Genomic DNA, 20110 nt, shown 5'->3' with positions numbered 1-20110 from the left:
AATTTGTTTGTATTTAGTTCCCTGTTTGCTTTCAGTTCGTGTCGGTTATCATGACTTTTGATGACTTGCAACTACTTTTAGATTGTTTAATACCGTAAAACTGCACCATGAGAATTAAATATATATTCAGATTTCGGAAATGTCAAGAGGCCAGGGGCATCTTCTATCCATATAGGCAGAGTAATAACATCAAAATTTGAAATACCATCAAAATGCTCGCGTAGTCCTAGTGTGAGTGTGTTTTCTTGCACGGAAATTACGGTAAGGGGATGTGACTAGGAAAGTAGTCAGCTAATGAGCTTAAAATAAGGTTTATGAAAAATGAAACCTCTGGGATTAGACTCTCGTCATAAACGGACACTTTTTTTTGGGGGGGGGGCAAAATGCAGCAATGGAAATGCCTTAAAAAGATGAGGACAGACGATTATTTTATGAAAGGGGACGGAGGGACGATGTCGGGAGGGTACCCAGGTTGGGCTGCAGGACGGACCGACAAAACAAGGTTTCAGCATCTGCTTTTTTTTCTCCACTCTACACTGTAAATTTGACGTGGTGTGTACAGTCAACACATGAAATCATATAATTGCTCGGGTATAAGTTTAATCAAACATTACTTGTCCATTATTGTGTTTGAATAGACAAAGCTAAGATCACATTTTTTGCATGCAATAATACAACTACCAAATTTTCCAGATGACAAGTCGCTTCGGAGTATAAAATCGAACCAGCCTAAAAATGCATAATGAGATAGAAAAAAAATACATAAGTTTCACTAGAGTATATCCATCCATCCATCCATCCATCTTTTGTACCGCTTCTCCTCCCTTACAAACATTGATTTGTTTTCTAACAACTTAGTTTTAGTGTGACGCTGCGTCGCTTCAATTGTGGTAGTTACAATTGCAGTAAAAGTAACCTTTGCGCCAAGTTCCTCATTTACACCAAACTTTCTCTCTGCTGATAAGATTACAGTTTTCAGATGCAAATTTCACTACTGGCAGCTTTGCAGTCAGCAGAATATGATTCCCTTTAGGGGCATTGGTGTTCAATCGTTCTCCGTTGTCTTTGTAAGGAGTCGGAGATATTGGTGCATTAATCCAGAATGCCCTGTCGTGGTTGTCTGTAAAATATTTGTATAGATTTTTTTCATATATAAATCGCTTCAGGGTATAAATCGCTAAACTAGCCTACCTATGAAAAAAAAGTGTGATTTAAGTCCAGAAAATATGGTCATCCTAAAGGTTTTACGTCTAGTGAGTATGAATTCACTTGTCTATTGTGCCTTTAAACTTTCCAGTTTTTGTTCAAACTTTGCAAATTGCAGTATGCTCTATGCGGTGAGTGTAGGCAAGCCTGATCAGTCTCTTTTACGCTCAGGATTTTGAACCACAACCAGTGCAACAGTCCCCTCGTCTCTCTTCCACTGGTACCTACAGGAGTAAATGTGAAAATGTACCGCATTAAAAAGCATAGTCACTGATGTGCTCCATGTGAATTTAATGAATGTTCTAAAATAAAAGTAGCATTTTGATATTGTGAATAATAAGGTTTAGTACTGACTGGGTGTGCTCAGGAATGAGTAAACTGTCCCCAGCAGAGAGATTAAACTCCTGTTCATTCATGGTTACACCCGACGATCCCTCCTGACCACAAAAAGCAGAAGAGGAGAAACAATTATTTACACTTATACAAAATATTCCTTGACTAAAACGATCGTACAGTTTCTCTGATAAAGGCTTATTAAATTTTGATTGGAATGTCATTATGTAAGAAGTTACTGTACCATATTATATTTCTGCTTGAATTCCAATTTTGGCAAGGGTTTGAATGATTTTAGTCTTAGCTGCATGTTGGAAATGTTGAACTATTAAACACGGAACCATCAGATGGTGCAAAGAACATGAAGCTGTGCAATAACCAACTCAGTTACATAACATACCAGTTGCCAAATCCAAACATCACTTTGTGGTATGGATGCGTCAGCCAAACCAGGTCCAAAAATATTTGCCTGTCAGGGTCACAAATCGCTGCATTATTCCATGTTTGTGCTTCATATTTTACAATTACTAACACCTCTTTGACAATGTCTTTCAAAATCCTTCTTGTATGTGTACATGTACAGTATGTATGTCATTAAATATCCCATTCATGAATGTGCTATTGATTGTTAATGTAATCTAGATATTCAGGTTTGTTTATTGTAATGAAAGGCCTCCTTTCTGTCCGATGATGTGCAACATTGTACCTCTGTCTCAAACTGAACCCCAAACACGTTAATGGGGCTGCCACTGGTAAGGAATGGCTTTTGTTTTTCCAGCCAGGACTTAAAACAGAAGGGCCACATCACATTCATGTTGTTCATCTGGAATGGAGGCTCCCTGAAGACTTCATCTGCCCCCCCCCCCCAAAAAAAGATAATGATAATAAAATTCAGAAAAAGCAAAACAGTTTTAGATCAGAAATGGCAGCTCACTCGGATCAGTTTTTCCTGTCTTGTACTGCGTTGATGCCATGAACCTGATAATAAAAGGATGTTTGTCTTACATTGAGCGTGCTGATTGGGCGATCATAAAATAAGATTTTCTTACTGTTGGATTATTGGCACCAGTTGGATTCCAAGATCTTCGCAGTAGAACCATTTCTCAAACAGGATGTCTGTTGTGTTGTCAACATAGTACCTGAAGGCACCAGTACACGCTTATCTACATGATGACTTTGAAACAGATTAAGACACATGCATTTCGCATAGAAACAAACAAAAAAAAAACATGTGATCTAAAATGCGCGGAAATCTACATTTTATTGTATTTCATTCTTGTGTCATTTTCATTTGCTATTCTTTTGCAATGCATCACCTGAGGCAGTCTGTCTCAGTAAGCAGCCGTTTCCTCTCGACCACAAGTCCCACAGTGTTGGCTTGTCTCTGAGGAGAGTGGGGGATCCGAGCAGGCAGCAGAAACATCTCAAAATGGAAAAGACCATTTCAAGAGAAATGAATATAAATGTTCTAAGAATATTTAAATTGGAATGATTGTAGTTTACTGAAATAGTAGCAGATTCTATGCAGTTCTATCCAGGATGCACGGGTTCAGGTTCCACTTAGTGACAGTGTGAATGGCTCTCTGTCGCTTTAGGTGCTCTGTGACTGACTAATAACCAATCCATGGTATACTCTGCCTTTTGGCCAATCGCCGATTTCTATTACTCTTGAGACTCTTAGCAATGGTTTATGACCAGAAACGTAAACCCATTCCATCTCACTCATACACCCTCTCAATCACATGGTGGACAAAATCTGTACATAAAGACGAACAGCCATCCACTTTTTTATTATTATTTTTTTTTTAGATGGTTTTAATTTTTTAAATATTTTTGCTAGCTGTGGGACCCAGAGAGAACCCGTAAACACACAGAGAGAACAAGGCACACATCTATAACCACCCAGCTTAATTAGTTGCTCTTCATGCATTGTTGTCCATTTCAGCTCACCTCTCCCTCCTTGATGTGTACATCCTTACGCTTGCCATTTTCAATCACCTTCAGACACATGTCCCCCTTCACCTGGTAGAAGAGCTGTTGGAAATATACAATATTGCCTCATAATATATAACATCTAGATCATGTGTAAATAAGAATTATCATGTATGAGGGGAAATGTTCTGCCTGCTAATTATTGGATGAGCTGCCAGCTGACCACTATCTTCACTGCAAGATTGCAACATTGCACAATCCAAATGCTATAAAAACATGATTCAAACTACAAGTAGTCCGTAATGAATTAACCTTAGAGTAGAGTTTGCCACTGGGTAACCCGACTAAAAGTGGTGTCCTGGTAAGATAATGGAGGAGAGGTGACATTTGAGCATCGGTGCATTTTTTTATAAACTATACTGAATTATTAAAAAAATAAAACGTCTACCAGATCACCACACATGATACAACAGTTTTTTTTTTGTCTGGAATACCAATCACACACCGAAACAGATTTTAAATTTAGCCTACTTCAGGTAAGCAAGTGCTTTTCAATTATTTTCTGTTACGCCCCCCCTAGCAAGCAGAACACAATACCTCCACCCCCCCCACCACCCACGCTCCGCCACAACTATAAATAATAGCAGTTTTGTTGCAAAACAAACCTACACCGTAGAGTTAATACTCGCTGCGCATGATGGGCAATGGAAGCGCTACTGCCAACTACTGGAGTGGATGTGCAATTACACTTTATTGTAGTATGGTGGGAAAAAAAGCATGTTCCCCAGGGTCCTATGCACCCCCCTCTGCATCACGCTGCGCCCTCCCAGGGGGGGGCCGTTCCACTATTTGAGAAGCACTGAGGTAAGCGCAAATCACATTTGTTTTCTCTGTTTGCGTAGATTGTCAGTCTTTTATTATTTTGAGATTAGCTACTCAAATTACAAACTGAGAGGATATGATAGGCTAGTATCTGCGCCCATGGATCTGAGTAAAACTGTTACTCTGCCAATGATGGTAAAAGGCCAGAAACTGATAAGAGTAGTTATGCCTACGTCATGCATATTTGTATTGTTTGCAAATGCACAGTGAATGGTGATATTGATGGTATATACCTCCTCCCCTTCTTCTATATGGTAATCCTTCCTTGTATTTGGTCCCCCAACAAACATAATGTTTAACTGGGAAAAGTGCCTGAATGAGATAAAAACACCTTTAGACAAACAGTCCGTTATGGCACAAATCTTGTGATCTGGTGTGATTGTATTCTATTTCCTGATCATTGAAGCTCTGAAATCTCCTTTGTAGTTACACATATGAAACACCATTGTTGATACATTATGTTATTATTATTAGTTTACTCACATTAGTTTGTTGCAGACTGGTGGCAGGAAAGCACTCTGGTTCTCTGCAATCCACTTCTCCACGTTCACAAGATGATTACTGTTATTCATTATTTCAATCAAAGTTTTGCAGCCTTGCTCCTGTAATATGCCCCAATGTTTTCGTTTACTACATTAAGCAGTCTGACTGTCACTGAAAGTCCAAAATGCAAAAGTGGGTGTAGGCAATGGGGAGGAGTTTTGTAGTGGTCAAAGGTCACCTGTACTTTATGAAGACATAACACTTCGCAATTTCTAATTTTGAATAAAACAGACAGACTTTGAAACCTTTGTGGAAAGAAGAATTTCGGGACACAGTAGTGCTCCTTTGGCTCCTGGGGTGTTTCAGCCTTGAACATGACACAACTCCCCGTTGCCCTGCAGCCAGAGAGACCCGACTCCCGGAGCCTCGCCATGAGATCGTGTAGTCCCACCTCCCCTGCTGCCCAATGAAAATTGAAAAATGAGCATCATTTCAAATTCAAGTGTGAAACTGTGCAATTGCATACAAAGCATTTTGCATTTTCTTTTTTGGGGTTGCGAAGAGATGTATACACTCTCTCTCTCTCTCCCTATCTCCTCTCTCTCTCTCTCTCTCTCTCTCTCTCTCTATATATATATATATATATATATATATATTTATATATATATATATATATATATATATATATTTATATATATATATATATATATATATATATATATATATTTATATATATATAATAAACTTGTATATCCTAATCACACGGGACCAGAAAACAATTATGCCATTAGTCTTTTACAATCATAAAAGACCAATTATATAGTGTACAAAAACTCGAGCACAGTATTGTGTTTTGTGCTGTATGTGTTGCGCAATAAAAGAAATGCAAACAAAAAACAAACAAAAAGAGAAGAAATGAAATTAGAAGAAAATGGAAAAGAAACGAAACGTTTTGGTATTTACGCCTTATTAAGAAATATTATTACAGATTTGTCTGTTGATTTGGTTTGTATCGTGTCGAAAAGCGAACGCAAACGTCCCCAAAATGCTGGAGGTGTATGTCTTGTTTCACTTTGTTAGTCTTTGCCAACGACAACCAATCACAATGCGATGTCGTGTCCAAGTGGAACTACGGCAAGCGGCTAGGTCTGTCAAACCAGTGACTGCTTATGGTTACCTGCGATCAGAGAAACAAGAAGACGCAACTTGAATTCAGGTGAAAGGAGAATGTATTGTGATAATTGTCTATTGTAAACAAATTCCATTGTGCGGTACACTGGGCGCACAGTCAACGTTAAGATCCGTGCTGGTTACTGCTCAACAGTCGGCTTTGAGTTAAAGTCACTGCAGGAGTCTCGTGTTTTTATGTGCGTTGAAATGACTGTGCTGAAGGTTTCCAGTGGTGGATACATTAAATTCTGCATGACACACAGCTTCTATCCCCGACGTGTGAAACAATGTATTTTGTTAATTCAATTAGTTCAATGTTTACGAACCACTAAAGCCACATTTAAAAAAGTTCACGAAACCCCACTTAACAAAAACGTTAGAAACGTTTATACTGTATATTCTGTACTGGAAATAATGGAGTAATGGTGGCATCTGTGTGAAATGTGGGCCTGTGTAGTTGACCACAATTAAATGCGATTAATTTAAGATTATTCCGTTGTATGAATTGGCAACAGGTGGATATGGTATAGCTCGTGGAGGCTTCTTATAATACGTCAATGGCATGTATAGATAAAAAAAAAAGATACGTTATGTTTCACAGCACATTAAAGTACTATAGCACTGAAAAATTGCAACACTATGCATCAGCGCAATAATCTTTCATTTCACGTTTTCATTGGAGTAGAATGAGACGTCACAGTCTCCTCCTCTTCTTGTCCTCCTGTCTTCTGTGTGTCCACTCTCACGAGGACGCTGAGCATGAGAAACAGCCTCACATTGTCGAGAGTACCGATCACTTATCGGGTCACGGTCGCTTCGACAAAAACATGGTCCAGGATAAAGAGTAAGTCATCCTTCAATATTGCACAGGCTACACTTGGGATAAAAAAAACCCCACACACACAAAGAAGCAGTGTGCAGCAATGTGTCTCTTTTCTTGCAGCCACATTATAGAGCATTTGGAGGGTGTGATTGACACAGCAGAGAAAGACATGTCACCTCAGGAACTTCAGCTTCACTATTTTAAAATGCACGATTATGATGGCAACAACCTGTTAGACGGGCTGGAGTTGGCTACAGCGATTACCCACGTCCACAGAGAGGTAGGAGCTCTGTTCTTTTGCGTTTACATTTCCACTGAAAGGTGTGACCAAATATGTGGGTGTTTGCTACCCACTTCCCACTAAAGCTCTTGTGATACTTGAATATGAACAAAGATGCAATGAAAAGGTGCAATGCAGCATTTTTTTGTGTTTTTAAAAGAAAAATGCACGGGGTTTGGTGGTTGATGTCCGGGAAGAATTTTTGGTCTAAACAATAACGTACACAACACAACGCACACAGACACGTGCACACGCAGTGGCTTGCGAAAGTATTTGGCCCCTTTTTAACCTTCTGCCACATTTCAGGCTTCAAATACAAACATGAAGTTTTTATTATTTATTTTTTAAACACCAAATGAGCAGCGTTAATGGCAGTAAAAGGTGGTCCTACAAAGTATTAACTCAGGGGGATGGATATAACTGTCCACTTTTCCATGTTATTATTTAAAAGAAGTTTTAAATTTTACTTACATTTCATCCCGTTTCTTGATTTGGTTCCACTTGGTGTTGCTTTTTCACAAAAACTCAGATTCTGTGTGCGTGTGTGTGTGTGTGTGTGTGTGCTTTTGTGTCTTAATTTTTTATTATAATTTATTTAGACTCCTGCAAGTAGAGGGTGTCCAGTATACATTTTGAATTTTGAGGATAAGCAAATCTGGTAATAGATGGATAGTATTGAATTTTCACAATTATTTTGACTCCATGGTGACTCATTTGAGCAGTAAGACGGTGCGCTGGCCCCCTCTATTGAGCAGCTACTGCTGGTATTCAGACACAATATGCTGATTTTGCTTTTCCATCTACTTTCTGTTATTTTGTTTCTTTTTTAGGAGGGAGGAGAGCAGAGCCAACCAATAGGAGAGGAAGCTTTAATGAAGCTCATCGATGACGTTCTAAGGGAGGATGACAAAAACAATGACGGTTACATAGACTACGCAGAGTTTGCCAAATCACTGGAATAACAGGTCACGCCACACACTGCTGTTTTCACTTCTTTGTCCGCAACAAAGCCGGAAGGAAGCGCCAGAGAACATCACAGTGGCTCCTTGGATGAACACCATTCGGTATTGCAAAGATTAGTCTTATCGGTAGCAAATGTAAGTTTTCCCTCTCATCTGGAGCAGCAAATCAGCCAGTTTAAAACAGCAAAAGAGGCAACCTACCCCTTTGGAAGCTAACCCGTGTGAGGAAAATTTCTGCAATTTCCATTCTTGTAGTTTCCTACAATGAATGTCTTTTTTAAAGTCTGATTCACAAAAATCAAATGCTTTTTTTTTCAGTAACTTTGGACTGGCTTTCCAAGGTTGCACATGTTGCTTTGTACGTTGTAATGTCGACCACTGGCAGAGTGGACATGTTAGGTATTTCTTCCTGAAAGTTGTATCTTGATGATGATTGTGAAAGAATTATACACATGAGTCAGTGACTGTCGCCCTCACTGTGTTCATATGTCCAGCGCATACGTGACAGGAAAACGTCAGAGTGAATGTAATGCAGTGCTGTCAGTGCATTGCTGCCTCTCAATCACTGGATGAGACTGGATTGCTGCTGTTTGTTTGGAAACTCTTGAAGTTAAGCGAACAAACACAGATGCTCACACACTCACACAACTTCAGAGAGAACCTGCCTCGAGATAAAAACATCTTTAAAAATGTCAAATACATCTGTGATTTTTGATGATGTACAGTTTGTTATTCTATAAATATAAATGTTCCCATCTTGTATGAATTCTTATGTCATGTTGTTGAATACAAGCATGAAAATAAATGCATAATTTGTTTTTCACTTCAATGTGAACTATTCAAATCTGGAGTCTACAGAAGTTATTGTTTTCTTTCAGTGATGTTATGAACAACCACTCATGCAATGAAAAAAGAACTTTATGTAATTCAAAAATTTCAAATCATTGGGCATCGAAGTAAAGATGAAAATGAAAAAAACTCAAATATTTGCATCTAGGCATGTTTATTTGAATGCACTTAGTTGCGTACGCTTATACATAGAATGAGAGTTAAAATGTTGCCCCTGTCAGAGAGGTGTTTATTCAAACTATTCGTTTATTGCAGTTATACATATACAGTGAACCCTCGCTACTTCGCGCTTCACCTTTCGCGGCTTCAGTGCTTCGCGGGTCTAAAAAATATTCGGGGGCATTGTAGTTTCGCCGAGCGGCACGAGGGGGCGCTGGAGCGGTTAGACGGCCGGCGTGCGCCGAAGAGGAGAGTGGACGAAGAAGAGCATGTTCCCCCGGACACGATTTGGGGCGACGTTTCGCGCGGTTCAGACCGTACCAGAGCTCCGGAGGAGGCCGGCGTGCGTGGCAGTTAAGCCGAAGAGGAACAACTTCCGCCCGGGCGGGGCGACATTTCGCTCCGTGCGAGAGCTCCGGAGGAGACCGGCCGGCGTGCGTGGCAGTTAAGCCGAAGAGGAACAACGCGCGAGGCTGTCAGTTATGAATGAATAAATAAATAAATGAAAAATGCCACCTTTCATTTCACAGGGCACACCGGACGGCGTACCAGCAGGTAAAAGTCAAAAAGAGGTAATTGAATAAATACAAAAATAATGGCTGGGGAATAAAAAAATAATAAGTTTTAATAATAATTTTTTTTTTGTTATAACATGAATTTCACTCTCTCTCTCTCTACCCGTATATATATATATATATATATATATATTTTTTTAAGCATTTTTGAAGGTGCACCACTACTTCGCACCTATATATATATATATATATATATATATATATATATATATATATATATATATATATATATATATATAGGTGTGAAGTATATATAAGTATTTTTTTTCTACTTCGCGGATTTTCAGTTTTCGCGGGTGGTCTCTGTCCCCATTAACCGCGATAACCGAGGGTTCACTGTATATATGTAATATATATATATATATATATATATATATATATACATATATATGAATATAATAGTGCTGTCAAGTGATTTTTCAACGACTATTTTTTTCAAAGCTTATAACAGATATTTACTTGAATAATATCTTGGCAATGATGCAAAATCACCCAATATGAAGTATATTTTGTTCAAAGACTGTTCTAATAGCTTTCTTGGATTCTTGAATACGATCTAAATGAAGACATGCAGACATTTATTTTCGAAACATTTCTCAAAAATGCCCACAAGCGCCACACCAGCAGTGTTGGTTTGCAAGGCCCAGTGGAAACTTGAACACAATGTTTTGTTCTGAGACGTGCTAAAGACAGCTAATATGGCACAATAATTGAAGTAAATCAAACAGAGTTAACTGCGTTAAAATATTTAACTGAATTTTTTTGATTAATCACCTGAGTTAACGCTTTAATTTTGACAGCCCTAATATATAAATAACTGCAATAAACTAATAGTTTGAATAAACACCTCTGTGACATGGGTAGAAGTTTAACTGTCATCCCCCGCCGCCTGAAAAGTGATTGAACTGTGGAAACAGCCGCTTATGATGTGCAAGATCCGATTGAAAGAAACATCTTGTATCTCATCAAGATAATCACTTGGAAATATTTTTTGAACAACATCCAAAGGGATGACCCAAGATGCTTTGGAATCGGCCTCAGATAGCAGAGAATGGTTTCGATCCATCGACCTCTGGGTTATGGGCCCAGCACGCTTCCACTGCGCCACTCTGCTATCTCGGTCACATGGTTCTTGGTGTTCACTTTTTCGGTCAAACAGGAATTGGGTCGGACCTGCAGTTGATAAATTCCGAACTGTCGTCTCCATCCAGAATACGCACATTTGTGTGATGATTTAAATGCTGTTTCTGGGATGTGCAGGTTGACAGTTGAGTTTTGACTTTAGGAGTGAACCCTTCTTTACGCTGTCATTCACCTGCTCAGAGGTGTTTTTGTTTCCTCAACACACTTTACAAGCCTTCCAATGTAGCGATCTTAATTTTCTTTCAAATTTCCAGTGCACCCAACTCCATTTATGGTAGTGTGGCCGAGCGGTCTAAGGCGCTGGATTAAGGCTCCAGTCTCAGTTGAGGCGTGGGTTCAAATCCCACCACTGCCAGGCAGAGTGCAGTTAGTGTAGTGTACTGCAGTGTACTGCAGTGTCAGGTGTTTACTATTCACATACGGATAGCCAAGATTGTACGTTCTGTCACTCTATTCTTTCTAATCCACAGTACTCCTATTCCTTCTGGAATTACATATACGTTTGACGATGGACCAGCTGGGTAAACTCAGATTTTGAGGTCTCCTGTCCGTTGCCTATCGTCTCTCTTTGTACATTGGTCAAATTGAATAAAGGCACATTTTCCCACAAAAATGTGATTGAACTGTGGAAATGGTCACTTATCATGTGCAAGATCCGATTGAAAGAAACATCTTGTATCTCTTCAAGATAATCACTTGGAAATACTTTTTGAACAACAACAGAAGTGAAGACCCAAGATGCTTCGGAATCTGCCTAAGATAGCAGAGAATGGTTTCGATCCATCGACCTCTGGGTTATGGGCCCAGCACGCTTCCGCTGCGCCACTCTGCTATATCGATCACATGGTTCCTGTTGTTCACTTTTTCGGTCAAACAGGAATTGGGTCGGACCTGCAGTTGATAAATTCCGAACTGTCGTCTTCATCCAGAATACGCACATTCGTGTGCTGATTTGAATGCCGTTTCTGTGATGTGCAGGTTTACAGTTGAGTTTTGATTTGAGGAGTTAACCCTTCTATACGCTGTCATTCAGCTGCTCAGAGGTGTTTTTGTTTCCTCAACACACTTTACAAGCCTTCCATTGTAGCAGTCTTAATTTTCTTTCAAAATTCCAGTTCACCCGACTCCGTTTATGGTAGTGTGGCTGAGCGGTCTAAGGCGCTGGATTAAGGCTCCAGTCTCAGTTGAGGCGTGGGTTAAAATCTCACCACTGCCAAGCAGAGTGCAGTTAGTATAGTGTACTGCAGTGTCAGGAGTTTACTATTCACATACGGATAGCCAAGATTGTACGTTCTGTCACTCTATTCTTTCTAATCCACTGTACTCCTGTTCCTTCTGGAACTACATATACGTTTGACGATGGACCAGCTGGGTAAACTCAGATTTTGAGGTCTCCTGTCCGGTGCCTATCGTCTCTCTTTGTACATTGGTCAAATTGTATAAAGGCAGATTTTTCCACTGAAAAGAGATTGAACTGTGGAAACGGTCACTTAACATGTGCAAGATCAGATTGAAAGAAACATCTTGTATCTCACCAAGATTGGATATATTTTTTGGACAACATCCAAAGGGATGATCCAAGATGCTTTGGAATCTGCCTCAGATAGCAGAGAATGGTTTCGATCCATCGACCTCTGGGTTATGGGCCCAGCACGCTTCCACTGCGCCACACTGCTATTGGGATCGCAAGGTTCCTGTTGTTCACTTTTTCGGCCAAACAGTAATAGGGTCGGACCTGCAGTTGATAAAACCCAAACTGTCGTCTCCATCCAGAATACGCACATTCGTGTGCTGATTTGAATGCCGTTTTTGTGATGTGCAGGTTGACAGTTGAGTTTTGACTTGAGGAGTGAACCCTTCTGTACGCTGTCAATCAGCTGCTCAGAGGTGTTTGGGTTTACCTGTTCGGTTGTCGAAGCCTTTATTCTTTTAAAAATAACAATACGAGATCCTCAGTGTGCGGTAGTGTGGCCGAGCGGTCTAAGGCGCTGGATTTAAGCTCCAGTCTCACTAGAGTCGTGGGTTCAAATCCCACCACTGCCAGGCTGAGTTCAGTGAAAGTAATGTACTTTAATTTTGTGTTGCTGCTTTTCAGGTGCAATTCATACATACGGAGAGGCAAGATTGTACATACTGTCACTCTATTCTTTCTCATCCATTGTACTCTTGGTCCTTCTTGAACTACATATGTTTGACTATGGACCAGGTGGGTAACGTCAGATTTTGAGGTCTTCTCTCTGGTGCCTATAGTCTCTTGTTGTCCATGGTCAAAGTGAATAAAGGCATATTTTTCCACTGAAAAGTGATTGAACTGTGGAAACCGTCGCTTACCATGCGCAAGATCCGATTGAAAGAAATATCTTGTATCTCATCAAGATAATCACTTGAAAAAGGTTTTTTTGAACAACATCCAAAGGTTGGATCTTAGATACCAAGGAGTCGGCTTTGGAGAGCAGAGGATGGTCTCGAACCATCGACCTCTGGGTTATAGGCCCAGCACGCTTACGCGGCACCACTCTGCTGTCCGGACTGCATGGATCCAGTCGTTCACTTTTTCGGTCAAAGAGGAATTGGGTCGGACCTGCAGTTGATAAATCCCGAACTGTCTTCTCCATCCAGAATACGGACATTTGTGTGATGATTTAAATGCCGTTTCTGTGATGTGCAGGTTGACAGTTGAGTTTTGACTTGAGGAGTGAACCCTTCTGTACGCTGTAATTCACCTGCTCAGAGGTGTTTTTGTTTCCTTAACACACTTTACAAGCCTTCCAATGTAGCGGTCTTAATTTTCTTTCAAAATTCCAGTGCACCCAACTCAATTTTTGGTAGTGTGGCCGAGCGGTCAAAGGTGCTGGATTAAGGCTCCAGTCGCAGTTGAGGCATGAGTTCAAATCCCACCACTGCCAAGCAGAGTGCAGTTAGTGTAGTGTACTGCAGTGTCAGGTGTTTACTCTTCACATACGGATAGCCAAGATTGTACGTTCTGTCACTCTATTCTTTCTAATCCACTGTACTCCTGTTCCTTCTGGAACTACTTATATGTTTGACGATGGACCAGCTGGGTAAACTCAGATTTTGAGGTCTCCTGCCTATCGTCTCTCTTTGTACATTGGTCAAATTGAATAAAGGCACATTTTCCCACAAAAATGTGATTGAACTGTGGAAATGGTCGCTTATCATGTGCAAGATCCGATTGAAAGAAACATCTTGTATCTCTTCAAGATAATCACTTGGAAATACTTTTTGAACAACAACAGAAGTGATGACCCAAGATGCTTCGGAATCTGCCTAAGATAGCAGAGAATGGTTTCGATCCATCGACCTCTGGGTTATGGGCCCAGCACGCTTCCGCTGCGCCACTCTGCTATATCGATCACATGGTTCCTGTTGTTCACTTTTTCGGTCAAACAGGAATTGGGTCGGACCTGCAGTTGATAAATTCCGAACTGTCGTCTTCATCCAGAATACGCACATTCGTGTGCTGATTTGAATGCCGTTTCTGTGATGTGCAGGTTCACGGATGAGTTTTGACTTGAGGAGTGAACCCTTCTGTATGCTGTCCTTCACCTGCCCAAAAGTTTTTGGGTTTACATGGGCGTTTGTCAAAGCCTTCATTCTTTTTGAAATTCCAATACTAAATGCTAGGCGTGCGGTAGTGTGGCCGAGCGGTCTAAGGCGCTGGATTTAGGCTCCAGTCTCACATGAGGCGTGGGTTCTAATCCCACCACTGCCAAGCTGAGTTCAGTTCAAGTAATGTACTGCAATTTGATGTTGTTGTATTTCAGATACAATTTATACATACGGAAAGACAAGATTGTATTTTCTCTCACTCTCCTCTATCTCATCCACTGTACTCTTGTGCCTTCTGGAACTACATATATGTTTGACTATGGACCAGGTGGGTAACCCTAGTTTTTGAGGTCTTCTCTCTGGTGCCTATAGTCTCTTGTTGTCCATGGTCAAAGTGATTAAAGGCAGATTTTTCCACTGAAAAGTGATTGAACTGTGGAAACCGTCGCTTACCATGCGCAAGATCCGATTGAAAGAAATATCTTGTATCTCATCAAGATAATCACTTGAAAAAGGTTTTTTTGAACAACATCCAAGGTTAGATACCAAGAAGTCGGCCTTGGACAGCAGAGGATGGTCTCGATCCATCGACCTCTGGGTTATAGGCCCAGCACGCTTCCGCGGCACCACTCTGCTCTTCGGACGGCATGGTTCCTGTTGTTCACTCTTTCGGTCAAAGAGGAATTGGGTCGGACCTGCAGTTGATAAATCCCGAACTGTCTTCTCCATCCAGAATACGCACATTTGTGTGATGATTTAAATGCCGTTTCTGTGATGTGCAGGTTTACAGTTGAGTTTTGATTTGAGGAGTTAACCCTTCTATACGCTGTCATTCAGCTGCTCAGAGGTGTTTTTGTTTCCTCAACACACTTTACAAGCCTTCCATTTTAGCAGTCTTAATTTTCTTTCAAAATTCCAGTTCACCCGACACCATTTATGGTAGTGTGGCTGAGCGGTCTACGTCGCTGGATTAAGGCTCCAGTCTCAGTTGAGGCGTGGGTTCAAATCTCACCACTGCCAAGCAGAGTGCAGTTAAAGTAGTGTACTACAGTGTCAGGTGTTTACTATTCACATTCAACTTATACATACGGATAGCCAAGATTGTATGTTCTGTCATTCTATTCTTTCTAATCCACTGTACTCCTGTTCCTTCTGGAACTACATATACGTTTGACGATGGACCAGCTGGGTAAACTCAGATTTTTAGGCCTCCTCTCCGGTGCCTATCGTCTCTCTTTCTACATTGGTCAAATTGTATAAAGGTAGATTTTTCCACTGAAAAGAGATTGAACTGTGGAAACGGTCGCTTATCATGTGCAAGATCAGATTGAAAGAAACATCTTGTATCTCACCAAGATTGGATAAATTTTTTGGACAACATTCAAAGGGATGATCCAAGATGCTTTGGAATCTGCCTCAGATAGCAGAGAATGGTTTCGATCCATCGACCTCTGGGTTATGGGCCCAGCACGCTTCCACTGCGCCACTCTGCTATTGGGATCGCAAGGTTCCTGTTGTTCACTTTTTCGGCCAAACAGTAATAGGGTCGGACCTGCAGTTGATAAAACCCGAACTGTCGTCTCCATCCAGAATACGCACATTCGTGTGCTGATTTGAAACCGTTTTTGTGATGTGTAGGTTGACAGTTGAGTTTTGACTTGAGGAGTTAACCCTTCTATACGCTGTCCTTCACCTGCCCAAAAGTGTTTGGGTTTACATGGGCGTTTGTCGAAGCCTTCATTCTTTTTTAAATTCCAATACGAAATGCTAGGCGTGCGGTAGTGTGGCCGAGCGGTCTAAGGCGCTGGATTTAGGCTCCAGTCTCACATGAGGCGTGGGTTCAAATCCCACCACTGCCAAGCTGAGTTCAGTTCAAGTAATGTACTGCAATTTGATGTTGTTGTATTTCAGATACAACTTATACATACGGAAAGACAAGATTGTATTTTCTCTCACTCTCCTCTTTCTCATCCACTGTACTCTTGTGCCTTCTGGAACTACATATATGTTTGACTATGGACCAGGTGGGTGACCCTAGTTTTTGAGGTCTTCTCTCTGGTGCCTATAGTCTCTTGTTGTCCATGGTCAAAGTGAATAAAGGCAGATTTTTCCACTGAAAAGGGATTGAACTGTGGAAACCGTCGCTAACCATGCGCAAGATCCGATTGAAAGAAATATCTTGTATCTCATCAAGATAATCACTTGAAAAAGGTTTTTTTGAACAACATCCAAGGTTAGATCTTAGATACCAAGAAGTCGGCCTTGGACAGCAGAGGATGGTCTCGATCCATCGACCTCTGGGTTATAGGCACAGCACGCTTCCGCGGCACCACTCTGCTGTTCGGACGGCATGGTTCCTGTTGTTCACTCTTTCGGTCAAAGAGGAATTGGGTCGGACCTGCAGTTGATAAATCCCGAACTGTCTTCTCCATCCAAAATACGCACATTTGTGTGATGATTTAAATGCCGTTTCTGTGATGTGCAGGTTGACAGTTGAGTTTTGACTTTAGGAGTGAACCCTTCTGTACGCTGTCATTCACCTGCTCAGAGGTGTTTTTGTTTCCTCAACACACTTTACAAGCCTTCCAATGTAGCGGTGTTAATTTTCTTTCAAAATTCCAGTGCACCCAACGCCATTTATGGTAGTGTGGCCGAGCGGTCTAATGCGCTGGATTAAGGCTCCAGTCTCATTTGAGGCGTGGGTTCAAATCCCACCACTGCCAAGCAGAGTGCTGTTAAAGTAGTGTACTGCAGTGTAAGTTGTTTACTATTCACATACAACTTATACATACGGATAGTCAAGATTGTACGTTCCGTCACTCAATTCTTTCTGATCCACTGTACTCCTGTTCCTTCTGGAACTACATATACGTTTGACGATGGACCAGCTGGGTAAACTCAGATTTTTATGTCTCCTCTCCGGTGCCTATCGTCTCTCTTTGTACATTGGTCAAATTGTATAAAGGCAGAATTTTCCCCTGAAAAGAGATTGAAATGTGGAAACGGTCGCTTATCATGTGCAAGATCCGATTGAAAGAAACATCTTGTATCTCATCAAGATAATCACTTGGAAACATTTTTTGAACAAGATCCAAAGGGACGACCCAAGATGCTTTGGAATCGGCCTCAGATAGCAGAGAATGGTTTCGATCCATCGACCTCTGGGTTATGGGCCCAGCACGCTTCCGCTGCGCCACTCTGCTATCTCGGTCACATGGTTCTTGGTGTTCACTTTTTCGGTCAAACAGGAATTGGGTCGGACCTGCAGTTGATAAATTCCGAACTGTCGTCTCCATCCAGAATACGCACATTCGTGTGCTGATTTGAATGCCGTTTCTGGGATGTGCAGGTTTACAGTTGAGTTTTGATTTGAGGAGTTAACCCTTCTATACGCTGTCATTCAGCTGCTCAGAGGTGTTTTTGTTTCCTCAACACACTTTACAAGCCTTCCATTGTAGCAGTCTTAATTTTCTTTCAAAATTCCAGTTCACCCGACTCCATTAATGGTAGTGTGGCTGAGCGGTCCAAGGCGCTGGATTAAGGCTCCAGTCTCAGTTGAGGCGTGGGTTCAAATCTCACCACTGCCAAGCAGAGTGCTGTTAAAGTAGTGTACTGCAGTGTAAGTTGTTTACTATTCACATTCAACTTATACATACGGATAGCCAAGATTGTACGTTCCGTCACTCAATTCTTTCTAATCCACTGTACTCCTGTTCCTTCTGGAACTACATATACGTTTGACGATGGACCAGCTGGGTAAACTCAGATTTTTAGGTCTCCTCTCCGGTGCCTATGGTCTCTCTTTCTACATTGGTCAAATTGTATAAAGGTAGATTTTTCCACTGAAAAGAGATTGAACTGTGGAAACGGTCGCTTATCATGTGCAAGATCAGATTGAAAGAAACATCTTGTATCTCACCAAGATTGGATAAATTTTTTGGACAACATTCAAAGGGATGATCCAAGACGCTTTGGAATCTGCCTCAGATAGCAGAGAACGGTTTCGATCCATCGACCTCTGGGTTATGGGCCCAGCACGCTTCCACTGCGCCACTCTGCTATTGGGAACGCAAGGTTCCTGTTGTTCACTTTTTCGGCCAAACAGTAATAGGGTCGGACCTGCAGTTGATAAAACCCGAACTGTCGTCTCCATCCAGAATACGCACATTCGTGTGCTGATTTGAAACCGTTTTTGTGATGTGTAGGTTGACAGTTGAGTTTTGACTTGAGGAGTTAACCCTTCTATACGCTGTCCTTCACCTGCCCAAAAGTGTTTGGGTTTACATGGGCGTTTGTCGAAGCCTTCATTCTTTTTGAAATTCCAATACGAAATGCTAGGCGTGCGGTAGTGTGGCCGAGCGGTCTAAGGCGCTGGATTTAGGCTCCAGTCTCACATGAGGCGTGGGTTCAAATCCCACCACTGCCAAGCTGAGTTCAGTTCAAGTAATGTACTGCAATTTGATGTTGTTGTATTTCAGATACAACTTATACATACGGAAAGACAAGATTGTATTTTCTCTCACTCTCCTCTTTCTCATCCACTGTACTCTTGTGCCTTCTGGAACTACATATATGTTTGACTATGGACCAGGTGGGTAACCCTAGTTTTTGAGGTCTTCTCTCTGGTGCCTATAGTCTCTTGTTGTCCATGGTCAAAGTGAATAAAGGCAGATTTTTCCACTGAAAAGTGATTGAACTGTGGAAACCGTCGCTAACCATGCGCAAGATCCGATTGAAAAAAATATCTTGTATCTCATCAAGATAATCACTTGAAAAAGGTTTTTTTGAACAACATCCAAGGTTAGATCTTAGATACCAAGAAGTCGGCCTTGGACAGCAGAGGATGGTCTCGATCCATCGACCTCTGGGTTATAGGCCCAGCACGCTTCCGCGGCACCACCCTGCTGTTCGGACGGCATGGTTCCTGTTGTTCACTCTTTCGGTCAAAGAGGAATTGGGTCGGACCTGCAGTTGATAAATCCCGAACTGTCTTCTCCATCCAGAATACGCACATTTGTGTGTTGATTTAAATGCCGTTTCTGTGATGTGCAGGTTGACAGTTGAGTTTTGACTTTCGGAGTGAACCCTTCTGTACGCTGTCATTCACCTGCTCAGAAGTGTTTTTGTTTCCTCAACACACTTTACAAGCCTTCCAATGTACCGGTGTTAATTTTCTTTCAAAATTCCAGTGAACCCAACCCAATTTATGGTAGTGTGGCCGAGCGGTCTAAGGCGCTGGATTAAGGCTCCAGTCTCAGTTGAGGCGTGGGTTCAAATCCCACCACTGCCAAGCAGAGTGCTGTTAAAGTAGTGTACTGCTGTGTAAGTTGTTTACTATTCACATACAACTTATACATACGGATAGCCAAGATTGTACGTTCCGTCACTCAATTCTTTCTGATCCACTGTACTCCTGTTCCTTCTGGAACTACATATACGTTTGACGATGGACCAGCTGGGTAAACTCAGATTTTTAGGTCTCCTCTCCGGTGCCTATCGTCTCTCTTTGTACATTGGTCAAATTGTATAAAGGCAGAATTTTCCACTGAAAAGAGATTGAAATGTGGAAACGGTCGCTTAAATGTGCAAGATCCGATTGAAAGAAACATCTTGTATCTCATCAAGATCGTCACTTGGAAACATTTTTTGAACAAGATCCAAAGGGACGACCCAAGATGCTTTGGAATCGGCCTCAGATAGCAGAGAATGGTTTCGATCCATCGACCTCTGGGTTATGGGCCCA

The 20110-nt window shown here is 41.3% G+C and overlaps 2 protein-coding genes and 7 non-coding genes across 10 annotated transcripts; 8 read left to right on the top strand and 1 right to left on the bottom strand.

Annotated features, from left to right (window-relative positions):
* Nucleotides 1-583: 583 nt before the first annotated feature.
* haao (3-hydroxyanthranilate 3,4-dioxygenase) lies at nucleotides 584-4997 on the bottom strand. 2 transcript variants are annotated; one of them, XM_088305613.1, is made up of 10 exons: nucleotides 4837-4997; nucleotides 4587-4665; nucleotides 3490-3573; nucleotides 2856-2962; nucleotides 2589-2678; nucleotides 2474-2517; nucleotides 2246-2391; nucleotides 1940-2008; nucleotides 1561-1643; nucleotides 584-1430 (listed from the first exon to the last, which is right to left on the bottom strand). In XM_088305613.1, exons 1-10 carry the CDS (start codon nucleotides 4923-4925, stop codon nucleotides 1358-1360), a joined length of 864 nt encoding a protein of 287 aa, XP_088161739.1. In that variant the 5' UTR covers nucleotides 4926-4997; the 3' UTR covers nucleotides 584-1357. The 2 variants fall into 2 exon arrangements, with proteins under 2 accessions (XP_088161739.1, XP_088161740.1); XM_088305614.1 differs by lacking the exon at nucleotides 4587-4665 and having other exon boundaries at nucleotides 4837-4979.
* A 924-nt stretch (nucleotides 4998-5921) lies between these two features.
* Nucleotides 5922-8915, top strand: mcfd2 (multiple coagulation factor deficiency 2, ER cargo receptor complex subunit). The gene is made up of 4 exons (XM_088304904.1): nucleotides 5922-6052; nucleotides 6692-6850; nucleotides 6950-7109; nucleotides 7940-8915. Exons 1-4 carry the CDS (start codon nucleotides 6006-6008, stop codon nucleotides 8069-8071), a joined length of 498 nt encoding a protein of 165 aa, XP_088161030.1. The 5' UTR covers nucleotides 5922-6005; the 3' UTR covers nucleotides 8072-8915.
* A 2155-nt stretch (nucleotides 8916-11070) lies between these two features.
* Nucleotides 11071-11152, top strand: trnal-aag (transfer RNA leucine (anticodon AAG)). The gene has a single exon. It is a non-coding gene; the product is annotated as a tRNA-Leu (tRNA).
* A 1606-nt stretch (nucleotides 11153-12758) lies between these two features.
* Nucleotides 12759-12840, top strand: trnal-uaa (transfer RNA leucine (anticodon UAA)). The gene has a single exon. It is a non-coding gene; the product is annotated as a tRNA-Leu (tRNA).
* A 1608-nt stretch (nucleotides 12841-14448) lies between these two features.
* On the top strand, nucleotides 14449-14530 carry trnal-uag (transfer RNA leucine (anticodon UAG)). The gene has a single exon. It is a non-coding gene; the product is annotated as a tRNA-Leu (tRNA).
* A 1614-nt stretch (nucleotides 14531-16144) lies between these two features.
* Nucleotides 16145-16226, top strand: trnal-uag (transfer RNA leucine (anticodon UAG)). The gene has a single exon. It is a non-coding gene; the product is annotated as a tRNA-Leu (tRNA).
* A 782-nt stretch (nucleotides 16227-17008) lies between these two features.
* On the top strand, nucleotides 17009-17090 carry trnal-aag (transfer RNA leucine (anticodon AAG)). The gene has a single exon. It is a non-coding gene; the product is annotated as a tRNA-Leu (tRNA).
* A 1621-nt stretch (nucleotides 17091-18711) lies between these two features.
* On the top strand, nucleotides 18712-18793 carry trnal-uag (transfer RNA leucine (anticodon UAG)). Its single transcript has one exon. It is a non-coding gene; the product is annotated as a tRNA-Leu (tRNA).
* Nucleotides 18794-19575: 782 nt separating this feature from the next.
* On the top strand, nucleotides 19576-19657 carry trnal-aag (transfer RNA leucine (anticodon AAG)). The gene has a single exon. It is a non-coding gene; the product is annotated as a tRNA-Leu (tRNA).
* The last annotated feature ends 453 nt before the right edge of the window (nucleotides 19658-20110 follow it).

The sequence above is a fragment of the Idiotropiscis lumnitzeri genome, chromosome 9 (genome assembly GCF_059441095.1).
Source record: "Idiotropiscis lumnitzeri isolate Australia: NSW breed Sydney's pygmy pipehorse chromosome 9, RoL_Ilum_1.0, whole genome shotgun sequence".
Taxonomy (NCBI): Eukaryota; Metazoa; Chordata; class Actinopteri; order Syngnathiformes; family Syngnathidae; genus Idiotropiscis; species Idiotropiscis lumnitzeri.
The sequence above is the reverse complement of the archived record's forward strand: the minus strand, read 5'-3'. Positions and strand labels throughout refer to the sequence as shown.